General features: G+C 38.5%; 1 protein-coding gene across 2 annotated transcripts in view; it reads left to right on the forward strand.

Annotated features, from left to right (window-relative positions):
• The window catches only part of ATP2A2 (ATPase sarcoplasmic/endoplasmic reticulum Ca2+ transporting 2), a 75,135-nt gene that overhangs the window by 47,360 nt on the left and 9,979 nt on the right, over positions 1–17,796 (forward strand). For both annotated transcript variants that reach the window (XM_034791585.1, XM_034791584.1), the window contains exons 9-19: positions 2,280–2,368; positions 6,636–6,738; positions 7,837–7,968; positions 8,065–8,187; positions 8,395–8,613; positions 10,313–10,648; positions 13,190–13,410; positions 14,529–14,731; positions 15,895–15,980; positions 16,460–16,593; positions 17,652–17,769. In XM_034791585.1, coding sequence (XP_034647476.1) covers positions 2,280–2,368; positions 6,636–6,738; positions 7,837–7,968; positions 8,065–8,187; positions 8,395–8,613; positions 10,313–10,648; positions 13,190–13,410; positions 14,529–14,731; positions 15,895–15,980; positions 16,460–16,593; positions 17,652–17,769 — 1,764 coding nt within the window. The remainder of the gene's footprint in view (positions 1–2,279; positions 2,369–6,635; positions 6,739–7,836; positions 7,969–8,064; positions 8,188–8,394; positions 8,614–10,312; positions 10,649–13,189; positions 13,411–14,528; positions 14,732–15,894; positions 15,981–16,459; positions 16,594–17,651; positions 17,770–17,796) is intronic.

Genomic DNA, 17,796 nt, shown 5'->3' on the forward strand with positions numbered 1-17,796 from the left:
CACTTGGAATTCTGAACAGGAATTTACTGGAAATAGTATTTTACAAGTTGATACATTTCTGATTCAGATGAAGATATTTCTATTCTTGAAGGGTAGCTAAGTGATTATCAGATATTAGAGCTACTGTGCTGGCTGCATTACATGACCTCAAATACTGTTCAAAATTACTGTACCAGACCAGAATTTTAAATGTATAAATGTGCTATAAAGATTTGGGAACCACCCCTTCCCCCCCAAAAATCCAGAAACTCTTAAACATTATTCTATTTATTTATTCTCACTTGATTAATGGCAGGTTTTTCTTCTTTCCTTTTTAAAAAGATTGCTACTCTTACACAGAGTTAAGTATTGTAGTGTAGAGACAAAGCAGCTGCTCATTAGTATTCTGGAGGAGGTTACTTGCAGTGGTATTGCATAACTGCCCTAGCCTTCATAGGGATCATTTCATCACTCAGGTGCCAAAAAGCAGAGCGCTTCCATGTTCTTAAGAACATCCAGATACTTTCAGATTCATTTATAAAGGTTTCTTTTGGAATGCAATAGGAGTCCTTTCTGATATTTAGAAAGCTGAGTGTTTGGATCCTATGCACCATGATTCATTCATGTTTTCAGAAGAATCAAAATCATTAAAATTTTGCAACTGAAACTTGTCTACATTAAAGTATGGCAAACAAGTGGTACGGCTACCTCTGACTTCACTTAAGGAGGCACTATGCTTAGCTTTTCAAGAAGCCTTTGCCATGGTAATTCCATGTGAGATTTATATCTTCTATATAGTGTGCTGTTGCTGAGTTGTAGCCTGTACATGTTTGTAGGAATTTAAAGGTTTGTGTGACAGATTTAGGACAAGAGTTACTGTCTTTTCAGTCTGATGCAGTTTCATATTCTCTGGAGTGACTTTCAAATTCACCCACCTGTCTGCCTTCTGAATTTTAAGTATTTTGTATCATTTTCAGCCATCATGAAGAGCAGTTATTGACTCTCTTGTTATTAAGACTTCAGTTTTTTCTACCAATGGGATTAGAGGCTTAACTAAAATGCAGTGTAGAGTAGATAAAGTAAAAGTGAGGCACTACCAAAACATGACTAACTTTTTAGATTAAAAATAGTTAATCAGGCAATGTCCTGTTTCTGTCATATATGTAACGGCATGACTTTGTGGGAAAGTTTGTGACTGATTCATATAATGGTGCCAATTATGTAATATATTATGTAACCAATTACAATCACATTTTTCCACAATGCTATACTATTACTTCAGATCTATAAAGGAATGATTCTTGTTTCTCCACCATGACCACTCTATCGGCTGGGTAGTTTATCAAAAGGCATTTGTCATTTTGGAATATCAGAACTTCAGGCACTAGATTTTTGACCCCTTATCTGATTTTGGTTCTGCCTGTGGCTCCTCTGCTGTGGAAACAGGATTAAAGGATGCAGATGACTGAGGTGGGGGGGGAAGCATCTGCATCCCTCAAACACTAGTTATATTCTCCTTTAGAAATTACACTCCATTATATGTTGCAGGGGTACTTGAGCTATTTGAATGCCCTCCAAAACAGTAATACACTGGAAACAAATTTCTTTAGTAAAAAACTGAAGATAGGAATGCTCTTACTCAAAGGCTCATAGGAAAGGGTCACTTCCCTGGAGTGGGACATTACCTATATTGTCTTGGTCTCTGATATCTAGAAGCAGACTTTACTGCTCTGAAGTACTTTGATTCTATCTTACCTGATATGGTCTTTACAGATAAATCCACTCCGGTCTTCAAACTGGTTATTTTTTTTTTCTTGCCTTGGGACTACTGTACTTTTAACAAATTCATAGAAAATTGATATCTGAATTGTATGTATCTGAAGCCTAGGAACATACCTCCAGAAAGATCTGCTAGAATTAGAATTATCACCTGGGTACATGACTAGGTCAGGCAGTTCGAATTGGGACAGTCACTTTTAGCCCTTTTGATCAACTTGCTCCACTGTTACCACAGTTGATAGACTAACAATCCTGGCTTGCATAACAGAGTAGTGTTGTATGCACACATGGTTAAATATGTGGAGCAAATAAAAATTATGTTGTCAAGGATGAATTTTAGAATTGGTATCTATCCTTTCTGCCTGTCTCTTAGCTTTTCTGTGAACGGATTGCTCCTTCTTAAATTTTGTCGTGTGTGTGTGTGTATATATAATGTGACAAATTCAAACTGATTTCAGTCCATTTAACTTTAGTGATGGATTATAACTAATTTAATATTTTAAAACACTTTTTTCTTACAGATATTCGTCCTGGACAGAGTAGAAGGAGATGCCTGTTCCCTGAATGAATTTACTGTAACAGGGTCAACATATGCTCCCATGGGAGAAGTGTAAGTGCTTCATTCATGTTAAATGTCTGCCAATTTATCCATTGGTTGTACATGTACATACTGATAGGCAGCTCAGTATATTAAAGTATCTGATAACATTTGTTAATGTATTAGAGTTTCTCAACCATTGTGTATATTTGAGGTTAGAGACGACCTGTTTTAGCCTAGAATAAAACTTACTGAAAGGAAGTTAAATTCTGCAAAGTCTAAGTCTAATGAAGCATCCTTAAAATATACATTTTATTTTATTTTTTACATCGTTCACTTGACAACTAATCTTCCAGAAATGATGAATTAAGGTTGTGGGATTTATCTTGTTGAAAGCATTCTAGATTTAGTTTTTGTTGTTGTTGTTTTGGAAAGATTTTAGTAGTTTAATAAGTATCTTTCAGTGATGCTGCATGGGACCTACATTCCCATTCCTTTATGGAAGTTATAGTCACCTCTTTAAACTTAAATCTTAAATTCTTGTAATCTCTCAAATAGTATTGCCCCCTATGAGGACAGTTGAGGAATTCATTGACTCTTTGGGTTGCACTCTGTTCTGGAATTCACCTTTTTCAAGACAAACTTGAATAGGCGCTCAGGACCTGCAATACCCTTTGAACTCTGTAGATCAGTGCTTAAGGATTGGTCCCTTACTTTGTATCTACAGTAGCTTTGGTCTTTTTCTGAGGTTGTACGCTGTAAACCAGTGTTTCTCAACAACTGGTCCATGGACTGGCTCTGGTCCCTGAGATCTCCCTGACACAGTTTAGGAAGGCAGCAAGCCAGTCCCTGATATCAAAAAGATTAAACACTGCTCTAAACCCCTGACTTTTTTTTTTTTTTTTTTTTTTTTTTTTTTTGAAAAGGCTGATAGCTTTGTCTCCAGTGGAAATGTTAATAAACATAAGGTTACACTAGTGGGATGGAGACTTTTTTTTTTTTTCATCCTTAGAATTCTGAGAATCCTAGGATCGCACCCCAGAGAGAAAATATCTTTCATTAGAGAAAAATTGAGAAAAGGAGCTGTAATAAATAACTCCTCCTTGGGGGGGTGGGGGGTGTATGCTTTTTCATATATATTTAAATTTGAGGATTTATTTACAAAATTGCCCTATACAGTGAGTTGAAATATATACTTTAAACATCTCTTTACAGTTTGAGGTTTGGCATATGTTGCTCCAAAAAGTCAATAGGTTTTTAGCAATGTCAGTAATAATAATCCTCATAGCAGTGAATAGAGTTCTCAATATTTAGAATTATTAATTCTGTAAATTTTCTTTTTTGTTTAAAAGTTAATTGCAAATAAGACTTGAAATTTCCATGTCAAGAAATAGGTTATTTTGGGCCATCCAAAAGACTTTGTAGCAATTTCCTTTTCATATAAGGAATCTTCATGTACCTATCTATTTACACTTACCCAATACCAGTCAGTGAATATGGAGTGTTAACATAAATTGATGACCGATGTCAGGCCCTATTAATAAAATAAAATATAGTCGTAATTCCATATTTTGTTTACTTAGAGTCCTTGAGACAGCTCGTGTAGGATACTGTGCTTGTGCATTTCATAGTGCTACAGTATGTCACCTTGCCATAAAAAATTCTGATAGTTGAATCCTCAGGTCCTTAAGGCAAATTGATGATCTTCATCTTTGCTTGGAGTGGATTTAGTCATTCAGTCCACTGGGTTTTTTGTTTGCTTGTTTGTGTGGGGTGTGTGGTTTATAATCATTTGGATCAATAACTGACTGACTTCACCTTGGATTTAAAATATTTTTAAAGCAAATAATTCTCCAGTACATCAAAATAATAAAATAATTCCTCTGTAAGTCAAGAATTAGTTTTTTGGGGTTTTTGTTTTGTTGTTTTAAGGCCTAGGAAACCATTATTTTCCATGTAGGTGGATGGAAGGAGGCACTTATGAAAGTTAATGTACATGTAAACACAAATGACCTAATTTATAGTAAGTAACAAAAAAAAACAAGTCTTGGTACTTCATGAAGTTTCTCTATCTCAGGAAACACATTAGCGCTTTCAGAAAGCTCAAAAAAATTATAAAAATTCATTGAAAGTGTGAATTCAAAAGCAACATTTAAGTTTTCTATTGGAACAGTAGAATCAGCTAGAACCAGTTTTTCTGATGGAATTGACTCTGCAGCCGAAATATTAAAATGTAATACTCCTCTTGTTTCTCTGTTTGCCCCATACCATTTCTGCTGAAATCTTATTCTGTACACTTCACTCTGCACCAGTGCACACCTTCACTGTCCTTGAGGGAGTGATCATGCCAGAAACTGTCACTTTGACTCTGAACTTTAAATTACTCACATTTGACTTTAGGCTCTTAGATTAGTGAAGGAGATTTCAAAGAGAGAAATTTAAAGTGCCCTAGACTCTGCACAGAGGCTACTTGTGCACACCATGACTGAGTCTCAGAAACACAGGGAAGAGTAAGGCAAGAAAAAACAGTACTGTTAAATGACAAGGTTCCAGAGGTTATCCAAACAGTTATCCTCAGAAAATAGAAATCCAACCCAAATGAAGACAATAGAAAAGAGCATAACCTATGACAGGTAAAATGTGAGATGAAAATTAGGAGGGCTGAGAGAATTTGAAGTAACTAACACACATTCTTGTTACCTGTGTGTGTGTGTGTGTGTGTGTGTGTGTGTGTGTGTGTGTTGCTTGTAGCTGTAACTTAATATACGAAATATTTAACAAGGGATGATACCTTACATTTAGATATATATATTTTTTTAATATGGACTTCTAGTTATTTATATGGTATACAGCAACAGGTTCCAGTATTTGTATAATTTATAATACTACAAAATAACTGGAAAAAAGCTTGCTATGTAGCTATATTTGCTGTATGTTTACAGTAAACGTTGTACTATGTAGCAGTAGTCTGTTTTCCAATTGAAGTACACAGGAGAAAAATGGACCCATGCAGGTGGACAGCCTCTGTTTAGGGGGTAGTCAGTATTCACTGGCTTATAAAAAAGTACCAGCAGCAGTTGTCATAATGCCTCAATGATTATTTCATGCTAACCTAGAGGTATGCTGATGTTGTTGTATAAAATAAGTCTCTATAAATAATACCATTCTAATGTGAATATCTAAGTGTGAAAAGTAAAGAGGGGATGTAGCTCTAATATATGAAGTTAACATTTGCAATATTAATCTTATTAATGTCATATACCACCATGAAACTGTTTGAGTGGGTGCTAATGTCCATAATCAGGACTCCTGGAAAGCAAATAATTTCTCTCTACTGGAAACTAGAAAGAGAAAAGAGGATAGTCTTGTGATTAAAGAAGTGACAGGAGAGAGTCCCTGTCCAATCTGTATTCTGTTCCCAGCACTGCTATAGATTTCCTGTGTGACCTCCTACAAATCACTTAAACTCAGTTCCTCCATTTTCTTACTGTAAAATGGGGATAATACTTGTAAAGGTAAAGTGTGTGTGTGTGTGTGTGTGTTCCAAAAAACATAGTAAAACCTGTTAATAATAATCATCCTTTTTCCCACACTTGCTTATTTCCTTTTCAAACTCTCACCTTTTTTACTTTTACTCTTTTTGCCCCTAAGCTTCAAATCTCCTCCTTCTGCTTATTTAACAAGCATCCTCTCTTCTCCTTCAAGTTCTTCCTTATAACAGTACTTCCAGGAATCCTTCCAACGCTTGTTTCTATCAATACTCCCACACCTTTTTATCTGAACTTTTGATCCATAGCTGTTCTTGTCTTTGGTCTGGTCTATCTTAAGCTGTGAACTCTTAGACCCATTCCTTGCTCCTATCTTATTTAGCACCATAAATGTAGATTGTATCTTAAAAACTGAGTGACACAGGGAAGAAACAACAACAAAAATCTGTTGCCATAGTGAGCCCTTGTGGGAACATAAAATGGTGAAATAGATCACTAAAACATAAGTCCTTATGAAAAGAGGAGCATAAAATAAAATCCAGAAATTTGTATCCATACTCCTTATTTAAAGCCCAGTTTAAAGGTACAGTGCTCTCATTTTTAACTTTGCCTTGCATTTTTCAGGATAGAATGTTTCTTTGGTGCAGATTCTGTAATGCCACGTCTTATAACTGAGAGAGAACCATTGCTTCAGAATCTTCACTAAACAATTAATTTGCGTGGTTTTCTATCATTCAGTAGATAGAGGGATTAACTAAGGAAAAAATGGGTGAAATGTAAGAGCATAGTTAACTGACTCAGTAACTTTTCACTCAGGTCCTTATGTATGTATGTATTTATTTATTTGACAGGCATAAAGATGACAAACTTGTTAAATGTCATCAGTATGATGGCCTTGTAGAACTAGCAACGATCTGTGCACTTTGTAATGATTCTTCTTTGGATTACAATGAAGTAAGTCAATCTTTTTTACAATACAAGAGGAAACCAGAATGAAGTTAAATGCTTGTTCTTGTCTAAATTTACTTTGTATCTTTCCCCAAAGTTGGGAGGTGCTTCACATATTTTTTGAGCAAACTCTCAGGGTGTTAGTGACTTCCTATTTTATTTCCTATATAAACACCTATAAAGCACAATGTTATAACCATTATTCTTCTGGTTAAGGGAGACCACTTAGTCCCTTAAGAAACAGTTAATGCCACTCCTTATTTGGCTAGAGAGGACCTTTGTTGAGTAACTTGAGTTAAGAGTGAGACTAATTTGGAACTCAGACCTGTCTCCTCCTTAACAATGTAGAGGGCACTGTTGCTAGGCTTTCCTGCTTGTCCTAAATCTCTATCTTGAAATGATACATTGCCAATATAAATTAGGAAAATCCATTAAAAGCTTTGTTATCCAGCATGTTGGGAGAATGGGAGATGCTGGTAAGCTTAAACAATAAGTGTGTTTGCGGGGGGGGAATCCGGTTAACTAAGAGGGGGAGGGAGTTTGGGTGCGGGAGGGGACGGGGTTGTGACATGGGAGGGGGGTGCTGGATCTGGCTGGCACTCATCTTGGGCAGCTCCCCGCAAGCAGCGACATGTCCCTGCTGCGCCTAGGTGGAGGCACGCCTAGACAGGCCACTGGGAGCTGCAGAGCCAGCGCTTGAGACGGGGTGGGGCAGTGTGCAGAGCCACCTAGCCGCACCTCTGCCTAGAAGTAGCAGGGATATGTTGACACTTGCAGGGAGCTGCCCGAGGTGAGCACCACCCGGATCCGGCACCCCACACCCCCTCCCGTGTCCCAATAGAGCTTTCTGGTTGGTAAAGTGCTGGATAACACAGCTTTTACTGTGGCAAAAACTGTTTTCCTTTTAAGATGAGGAAAAAAGATTGAAATCTGACATTTTGGAGAAACTCATTTCTTTGTGTTTTTTTTCATTATGAACTGCAACAAGATCTGCTAAGTATTATTTCCAATCATTGTATCACTGGAAATTTCACTGTGGTGACTTGCCAAAGACCAAGGTTTTTATAGCAGTAATAATTCTCCATTTTTTTAAATGAATTGAAGGCTAAGGGAGTGTATGAAAAGGTTGGAGAAGCTACGGAGACTGCACTCAGCTGCCTGGTTGAGAAGATGAATGTATTTGACACAGAATTAAAGGGGCTCTCCAGAATTGAACGTGCAAATGCGTGCAACTCGGTCAGTACTTCCAAAATACTGTAAACTGTATGTGATTTCAGTTATGTTGTTCGTTGCAATCTGAATGAAATGTCGTTAATAATGTCTCCTTCATAGGTCATAAAACAACTCATGAAGAAAGAGTTCACTCTGGAATTCTCAAGGGACAGAAAGTCCATGTCTGTCTACTGTACTCCAAACAAACCGAGCCGGACATCCATGAGCAAGATGTTTGTTAAGGCAAGTTCAGCATATGAGAAGTATAGTTTTGAAATGGCTACAAAGTAACATGATTCTTGAAGTTGTGCTTAGACTAATTGTAGCTGAACCATGAGCATAAAGTGTGCCTAGTGTTATCAGTTTTGGAGATGGACTGCTTTCTTATCTTGTGTGAAATGATTCTGTGATGGAGAACAAATTTGCTCATTTCTTGCTATGCTCCTGTAGGGTGCTCCTGAAGGTGTACTTGACAGGTGTACGCATGTTCGTGTTGGAAGCACTAAAGTACTATTAACTCCAGGAATTAAGCAGAAGATCATGACTGTCATTCGAGAGTGGGGTACTGGTAGAGACACATTGCGTTGCTTGGCTCTAGCAACACATGACAATCCACCAAGAAGAGAAGAAATGAACCTTGAGGACTCTGCAAACTTTATTAATTATGAGGTTAGTTTAGTAAACTGCTTGCCACTCCTTTGTTTCAACAGTTTTTCCTGTAAGAGTGGTGACTTTTTTATTAAGATTGAGTTTTGTTTTGTTTTTTTTCCAGAAGACAAAACAGTAAAGGGCAATGCTTTTAACAAGTTGGATTCTTTTCAAACATAAATATAACACTTCAGAAGCTTTTTCTGAATTAATAGATGTGGTCTGGCTCAATGGCTTAGCAACAGCAAGTTGTGCGAGCTATACAGGGGACCAAAATTAGGAGCATCCTTTGGGTTCTTAAATTCCCTCACCCCCTGGCATCACTCCTCCAGCAGAGTCTGGACTAAAAGTTGTTTGTTCTTGGTGCTTCTGGTCGCTGATCTATACATAAACACTTGATTATAAGTTTTTAGTAAGGTACCATTCAGGCTGGTCTTTTGCAATTAATGCTAATGTTGTGGTGCAGAATCCATATATTTCTCAAACTACGTATAGTTCTCATCAACATAGTATCTGAGACTCTTTAAATTTTGGTTCTGGAAAAAGTAATTCCTAAAAATAGCACTGGGGAAATTGTGTATTGTGCTTCAGTTACTTACTTTAAGCCAGTGGTCTCCAGACTTTTTGTCACTCCCCCCTCGGAGCTGAGAGCAGGGGCTAGGGCTGTGGGCAGAGCTGAGGGGTGTTCCCTTCCTGCCCCCCATGGGGGCTGGCTTGAGCCCTGCCGCACCTGCTCCGAACATTCCTCTGCACCCCGCTTTTCCCTCTCCCCCAGGAGGGAAATGCTCCACAGTTTGGGAATTACTGCTTTAAGCAAGCTGGATTCTTTCCCTTCTATTGTATTTTCATTAGTAAAGATTCTGCCCTCAACTATCTGAACAACTCCATTATATTTCAGTACAATTACATGTATAACTAGGACTTCATTTCTGAAGACAGTTGAAGTTGCAGATTATTTGGCTTGGAGAATCTCTTGCTAGCAGTATGCATGAGAAAGAAAGACTTGACCCTGAGTGCAGGTGGAATCTGCAAGGCTGGCAATTAGATCACCTTTTAACTTATGAACTGAGCACTTTTGAGCTGAAGGCAAAGAGACATAATACATTTGGAAACACAGAATGCCATTTTTAGTCACTTCTCAGGGTAGAAACACACTTTAAGTTGATCCATATGCTTAACTCATTGAGACTCTTCTCAGTGTTATGTTTCAGAACCAGAGGATGCTGCATAAAATGCTGCACTAGAACAAAGTCAGGATTACAGAGACAAAACATTCCCAGTTCTATTTCAGTTCCTCTCCTTTCTCAGTGTTGCTTGTAGTCTGCTTTTCAAAATGGTCTGGATTCAGACCATAGTACAAGAAATGAACATTTGAGGCAAGATACCATGAAGACTGAGTATGCCGAAATACAGAGATGAGTCTGGAAGAGCCCCATAAGTGGGGGAAAAAATGACTTGATGTGCATTGCATGCTTGCTGAATCTTGTCACATAGTAGTTTTGAACAAACATCGAGGTAGGATTGGCGGGGGTGGCATGCAAGTTTATAGAGGCCTGAATTAAAAACTGTTAGATACTGTAGGATAAAAATGCTATTTTCCTCTTATAAACTAATGTTTGAGCTACTTTGGCTTGTGAAAATGATTTGTGTACTGTCCTACCAAAGAAATAAAAGCATCTCCTAATATTTTGTGCTAAAGCTCAATGTCCTCTTGTTTCAGACCAATTTGACCTTTGTTGGCTGTGTGGGTATGCTGGATCCCCCAAGAACTGAAGTAGCCTCATCCATAAAGTTGTGTAAGAAAGCTGGTATTCGTGTTATTATGATTACTGGTGACAATAAGGGCACAGCAGTAGCCATCTGTCGTCGTATTGGTATCTTTGGAGAAGATGAGGATGTTTCTTCAAAAGCCTTTACTGGACGTGAGTTTGATGAACTTTCCCCAGCTGTCCAGAGAGATGCTTGCCTACATGCTCGTTGCTTTGCCCGTGTAGAGCCTTCCCATAAGTCTAAGATTGTTGAGTTCCTCCAGTCTTTCGATGAGATCACGGCTATGGTAAGTAATTAGAAGCTTGCATGGCTTGTAAAAGAGATTTTACTTTTAAAACAAATTATATCCCGTCAAACTAATGCCTAAATCTGACAAATTTCAGTTGTTGTTGTTTTTTTGTTTTAAGCTCGGCAATTACAAGCTGGTAAATCTGACTTCAGTACCAGGCAAATTGGTTGAAACTATAGTCAAGAATAAAATTGTCAGACACATAGATGAACATAATTTGTTGGGGAATAGTCAACATAGTTTTTGTAAAGGGAAATCATGCCTCAACAATCTACTAGAATTCTTTTGAGGGGAGTCAACAAGCATGTGGACAAGGGGATCCAGTGGATATAGTGAATTTAGATTTTCAGAAAGCCTTTGGGCACGTCTTCACTACCCGCTGGATCAGCAGGTAGCGATCGATCTATCAAGGATCGATTTTTATCACGTCCAGTGTAGACGTGATAAAATCAATCCCGATCGCTCTGCCGTAGACTCCGGAAATCCACCGCAGCGAGAGGCGGAAGTGGAGTCGACGGGGGAGCGGCAGCAGTCGACTCGCTGCCGTCCTCACAGCCAGGTAAGTCGACTTAAAATACGCAACTTCAGCTACGCTATTCGCATAGCTGAAGTTGCGTATCTTAGGTCGACCCCTCCCCCAACCACCCCCGTCCGTAGTGTAGACCTAGCCTTTGACAAGGTCCCTCACCAAAGGCTCTTAAGCAAAGTAAGCAGTCATGGGATAAGAGGGAAGGTTTTCTCATGGATTGATAACTGTTTAAAAGATAGGAAACAAAGAGTAGGAATAAATGGTCAGTTTTCAGAATGGAGAGAGGTAAATAGTAGTGTCCCTCAGGGGTCTGTACTGGGCCCAGTCCTATTTAACATTCATAAATAATCTGGAAAAAGGGGTAAACAGTGAGGTGGCAAAATTTGTAGATGATACAAAACTACTCAAGATGGTTAAGTCCCAGCCAGACTGCAAAGAGCTATGAAAGGATCTGTAAGTGAACAAAATGTTAGGAATCATTTAAGAAAGAGATATCATATTGCCTCTATATAAATCCATGGTAAACCCACATCTTGAATACTGCGTGCAGATGTGGTCACCCCATCTCAAAAAAGATATATTGGACTTGGAAAAGGTTCAGAAAAGGGCAGCAAAAATTATTAGGGGTATGGAACGGCTGCTGGATGAGGAGAGAGTAATAAGACTGGGACTTTTCAGCTTGGAAAAAAGACGACTAAGTGGGGATATGATAGAGGTCTATAAAATCATAACTGGTGTGGAGGAAAGTAAATAAGGAAGCGTTATTTACTCCTTCTCATAACACGAACTAGGGTCCACCAAATTAAATTAATAGGCAGCAAGTTTAAAACAAAAGGAAGTATTTTTTCACACAACGCACAGTCAACCTGTGGAACTCCTTGCCAGAGGATGTTGTGAAGATCAAGACTATAACAGGGTTCAAAAAAGAACTAGATAAATTCATGGAGGATAGGTCCATCAATGGCTATTAGCCAGGATGGGCAGGGATGGTGGACGTCAGAAGCTGCGAATGGCTGACAGGGATGGATCGCTTGATGATTACCTGTTCTGTTCATTCCCTCTGGGACACCTGGCATTGGCCACTATCGGAAGACAGGATACTGGGCTAGATGGACCTTTGCTCTTAAATTTTGGGGGACCACCCCTTGTATTTTTCCTAGGACAATGGGTAAATGATCGCCTGTATTGGAGCCTGAAAAATTAGAAATTAGAATCAGATTTCACCCAACTAGTGATAGCTTTCATCAATTGCTCTTTCCATTTTTTAGGAATGTTGTTCAGCAGTGCATTGTTCAGAAAATTACTTAAAAATAAGGTATCGTGGGCATAGTTCAGCATCAGAAATATCTTACTGGTTCACACCAAAACCTTGACAAAATATGGTACTTGTAATTTACCCAGTTGGTAGAATTGGGCTTTTTCCTTCCTTTCCCCCCCAAGCATCTGAGCACATATCTGATCACTTGGGACAATAAATCAAAGGCACTGCCATCTCCCTAAGGCAGAAACTTCTTCTCTTCAGCCTAATTAGAGTAAGAGGTGGGAAATCCGCAAACTGTCTTTTGGTTTGGGCACCTAAGTGTATGGCCTGAAGAACTAAGATAGTTGACCTCTGAGTCAGTTTTGTTAGACAAGCAAGGAATATTGTGTAGTGGTCCCCTTGATTGTGGATGTTTGGGTGGAGTAAATAGAGAGGTTTCTCTTGAACCCAGTTTCCTTGCACTTCAGCAATCAGTCTCAACTAGTTGCATTGTGTGTGTATTGTAACGTTCACATGTTGATTTTAGGCATAATCAGAATAACAGCATTGGAAACACTGTTGCTACTCAGGTCATCTTCTGTGCCTGTCAGTTCAATCAAGTTTAAACTTCCTGTCCTTCACCTTAATGGCCCCATCTCAAGTCTGCACCTCCTTACTCACCCACTTTAGATTTTTGTCCCCTGTGTAAAATCGTCTTCCAGTCCCTGCATATAAGTGCCCACGTTTTCTGTTAAACTTTGTATTTTAGACTGGTGATGGTGTAAATGATGCCCCTGCACTGAAGAAAGCAGAAATTGGGATTGCTATGGGGTCAGGTACTGCAGTAGCTAAAACTGCTTCTGAAATGGTATTGGCTGATGACAACTTCTCAACCATCGTAGCTGCTGTGGAAGAAGGGCGTGCAATCTACAACAACATGAAACAGTTTATCCGTTATCTCATCTCTTCGAATGTTGGAGAAGTTGTCTGGTAAGTTTTAAGAAGTGGTTCTGTTTTAATTTTGCACTTCTGTAATGGAAGCTGGTCAGTTTTAACTTACAATATTGCTAGATGCTATTTGGGGAACACAGATTTATTAGAAGTAATAACTAAAAATGATGAGCATTGCAATGCATATAAATACTTAAGGGAATTAATTATATATTCACTGTGTTTTGAGAAACTTCTAGTCAGTTGTTAAATATTTCAAAGAACTATTGGATGTTTCCCAAATTCTAGTTTTCAGACACTAATGTCCACTAATATAGGTCCTTAATGCTTCCTTTGGGCAAGACTCCTTTGAAATAGACAAATCTGCATTCTACCAGTTGGGAAATCTAACACACAAGTTGACTCTTTCCCAAGACCACAGAGTGAGTTGGTGTCAGAGCCAGGAATAAAGCCCAGATCTCCTGAGACCCATTTTTGTATTTAAGCCATAAGACTCTCCTTTTTCCAAGGGCTTAATGTCAGTTCTCCTTCTGACAGTTATTGCTACAGATCCCTACTCCTGTAGTTCTACCCTAAACCATGCTGACTCAAAGGGAGGTTGCATTCCCCAATGCATGTGTGCAAGGACTGGAGGATATCTAGTTCAATGGAACCTTGCCCCTCAGTTGTATTGTAATTCTATAACAGTTGCAGACTTTTAGGGAGTAGTTTGCAAGCCTCCCTTTATAGATGGCTTCAAGAAGTGGCTCCACTAGGTGAAAACTGCTTTTTAATGCTCCATCAGGTCCATTTGTTTCAGCATACGACTCAAAGAGCAGAGATCTGTAGAAGCAATATCCTCCAAGGACTCCGGAAGGCAGCCTAGTGCTTTGTGAGGGTTACTCTGGTAGAGAGTAATAAAGCTCCTCAGGCTACCAAAGCAAAATGGACCTACTTTAAACATTATTCAGTTATTGTTGGCTATAAAATGCATGTACATTCCTAGCTATCTCAATGTGACTATTTAGCTTCCAGTATTAAATAATGAGACACAGCATAATTTTTCGTTGCCAGTTACTAAGGAACAGAATTATTTAAAAACTAAACGTAGATGAGTATTTATAATATGTTTGGTTTAACGTGGCCACAGACAATTTTGTACTTGTTCCTTTTTGTAGTATCTTCTTAACTGCTGCTCTGGGTTTCCCTGAAGCTTTAATTCCCGTCCAGCTGTTATGGGTAAATCTTGTAACGGATGGTCTCCCTGCCACTGCTCTGGGCTTCAATCCTCCCGATTTAGACATCATGGATAAGCCACCCCGTAATCCTAAAGAGCCCCTGATCAGCGGATGGCTCTTCTTCCGTTACCTGGCTATTGGATGTGAGTAGCTCACTAGCTTTTCTTTTTAACTGTTTGTAATGTAGAATGACTTGTTGGAACTTGCATGGAATTTATATGGCCTTCAGTTATGTTTTAGGGTCTTGAAGGCTAGCACAGTGTACTGCTGAACTAGCACACTCCTTTTAATCTTTATTCCATCAATTATCCAATAGATTTACCAGTACTTCCAGTACACCTCCTGTAGTCCTAGTGCCCTCGTTTTAAGTCTTATGGGTATGAGGCAAAGCAGTGCATGTATGGGCTCCTTAACACTGTCACGTCATGTGTTACTGCTGGTTCAAACTTAAACCTTTTATAATCTGATCTCAGAATGTAGGAATTGTTGTTACATTGGATTAGACCTGAGGTCCATCTAGTCCAATAGCCTGTCTGTGGCAGTGCCCAGTGCTAAATGTTTCACAGGAAGGAACCCCACAGTAGACATATGTGCTCAAGCTAAATTAGAGTTCTCTGTCCAGAACACTTGTTTCCACCTAGATAGCGCACACTCTCCTCTCCTACAACATGCCCTTCCCCTTCCTGTGACCCATCCCAATCTTTCCCTCTCCACCCCACATACTCTCTTCCCGCTGAGGACAGGTTGGGATTGCTACTTAACTGTCTTCAGAGACTGAGAAATGCAAGATGCTTGTTGATTTAGTAATGAAGAAGCCAGATTTGGAGCAGAAGGCTACCACCTGGTATCTAGAACCTTTCTTTCAATCAGCAAATGACAATGGTTTGGCCACATCTGTCATGAATATCTAACCAAATTGTTCTGCAGCACATTCATATTTGTACTTTGTCTCTGTAGAACAGAGTTAATTACTCATACTTTTTTTAGTGGAAAGTGAGAAGTTAGGATTTATTTTCTGCTAAATATATTAAATGTTTAACTTTCCAGAGCCATGCCCAGGGTTGAATTCTCTGTATGCCCTAAATTACAATAAACACATAAAAGATCTTTACAATTGGACAGATTCCAATTATGGTGACTTGGCAGTTTAAAAGCAGATTCCTTCTACGGGAAAGGGGCAAAGGCTACATTGCGTATGTGTGTGCCCAAGGGATGGTAGAGGAGGAAGTTCAAGTGAGGTTAACAAGACTGTGTCATACGTACTATTCATAATCTAGAAAAACAAATTGCGTCTCTTTTCTTTAAGGTTATGTTGGAGCTGCAACAGTGGGTGCTGCTGCGTGGTGGTTCATTGCTGCTGATGGTGGCCCCAGAGTTACCTATTACCAGCTGGTATTATTCAGTTTAATTTACTTTAGAAAGCCTGCAAAAATATATAAACTTACTGAATGTAACATAATATGTTGGTACTTACTGTATGCTCTACATTTTCATGTCAAAGAATAGCTGCAGAAGGACCATCTTTAATTGTATTAAATAATCCTGCTTATTCAGAGTTAATAGCTATAAAAAGCTGAAAGGTAGAATACCAGAGACTTTCTTTAAACTGTTTTTGAAGGAAATAGGTGTCTTTCATTTTTTTTTGTAATTACCAATTTTTTTTTTTATGGAAAGTTTCTATACATATCAAATTTATGTGAATTGTTTGAATCAGAGATGAAGTCAAAAGTAATTCTTCCTGATGTTGGCCTCTCTAGGCACAGGCTTTTATAATCCTAGTGCTGGACTGCTGCACCATCCCACTTTAATTTTTTTGTAAATAGGTAATCATCATTGTTGAAATAATGAGTGCTTGTTTTATTCTGTTGTAGAGTCATTTCCTACAGTGCAACGAGGACAACCCAGAATTCACAGATGTAGACTGTGTGGTCTTTGAATCGCCATACCCAATGACAATGGCACTTTCCGTTCTGGTCACAATAGAGATGTGTAATGCTCTCAACAGGTTAGTTATGTCAGAAGTAGAAAGCTGAGATTCACTTAGAGCTTTTTGCCTGAAATTATCAAGTTTTATATAGCAAACAGTCTATGCATTAAGAAAGGACACATAAGTAATAGATATCTAGAGATTATAGTGAGGGAATGGTGAATTCCTGAGTTTGTATATTGAAGGCCAAAGGATAGTTTTTCCTAGATCACATTTGAGATCTTGCGCTCTAAGCAGAGGTATCCTTTTAAATCCTTCAATTCACACTTGGGGCTTTGGCATTAGACTGCTAGGATATTTTCCACTGTTTAATTTAAGCCTCATCAATCAGATTATCCCTCATACTTCTGCTATAGAGTGATATTAAGGAGACCTAAAATAAGACTGTTAAATATATGGGAAATAGTTTTTCCTGCCCTAAGGGAGCGTGCCTCAGCTAATTAATACTAAATTATAAATGGAAATCTCTAAATAGCACAATATGCCAAGGGTATTTGAAGAAACAAATTGGAGGTCAGTTAAATTAAAAAAAAAATCATAACTTGAAAATTAAGGATGGTGCATTCGCTCTACATTTAAAATACTCTACATCTGAGATTCCTCTTCCTAAACTCTATATTGCAGCACAAAAACCTCCTCTGGTATAGCCAAAACTTAAATTGAACCTGCACAGAAAACTGATTTAAACAAAAGTGTTGTTTGTGTTTTAGATGTATTAAATAGGCCCATTTTAATATTCTTGTGCTAACTGTAATCTTGTATAAACTCTCTGCTAATTAAGATGGACAGTAATTTTAGTTTAAAATGCAGTCTAATACTCAAAGCAGTGTAACCCTGTTAGCTCTTTGAAGTATTGTGTAACATCTTTTTATCTAATACAGCAACTAGTTACTTTTAAAACAACCTTTAATAATCTGAACACTGATTAGTGACCAAAAGTGTCAGCAGCCCCCTAACTGTCTTGTTCTTAAATACTCTTACCTCATGGGCACAGAATTATGGCCTGCTAAGATGCCTAATGTGCCTTGTTGAATGTCCTATTCTAATGTCTTATGTATGCATTGTTTCTGTTACAGTTTATCAGAAAACCAGTCCTTAATGAGAATGCCTCCATGGGAGAATATCTGGCTGCTGGGTTCTATTTGTTTGTCCATGTCACTCCATTTTCTTATCCTTTATGTAGAACCACTGCCGGTAAGTAAACGTGTTAATTGGGTGCAA

Source organism: Trachemys scripta, chromosome 15 (assembly GCF_013100865.1).
Source record: "Trachemys scripta elegans isolate TJP31775 chromosome 15, CAS_Tse_1.0, whole genome shotgun sequence".
Taxonomy (NCBI): domain Eukaryota; kingdom Metazoa; phylum Chordata; order Testudines; family Emydidae; genus Trachemys; species Trachemys scripta.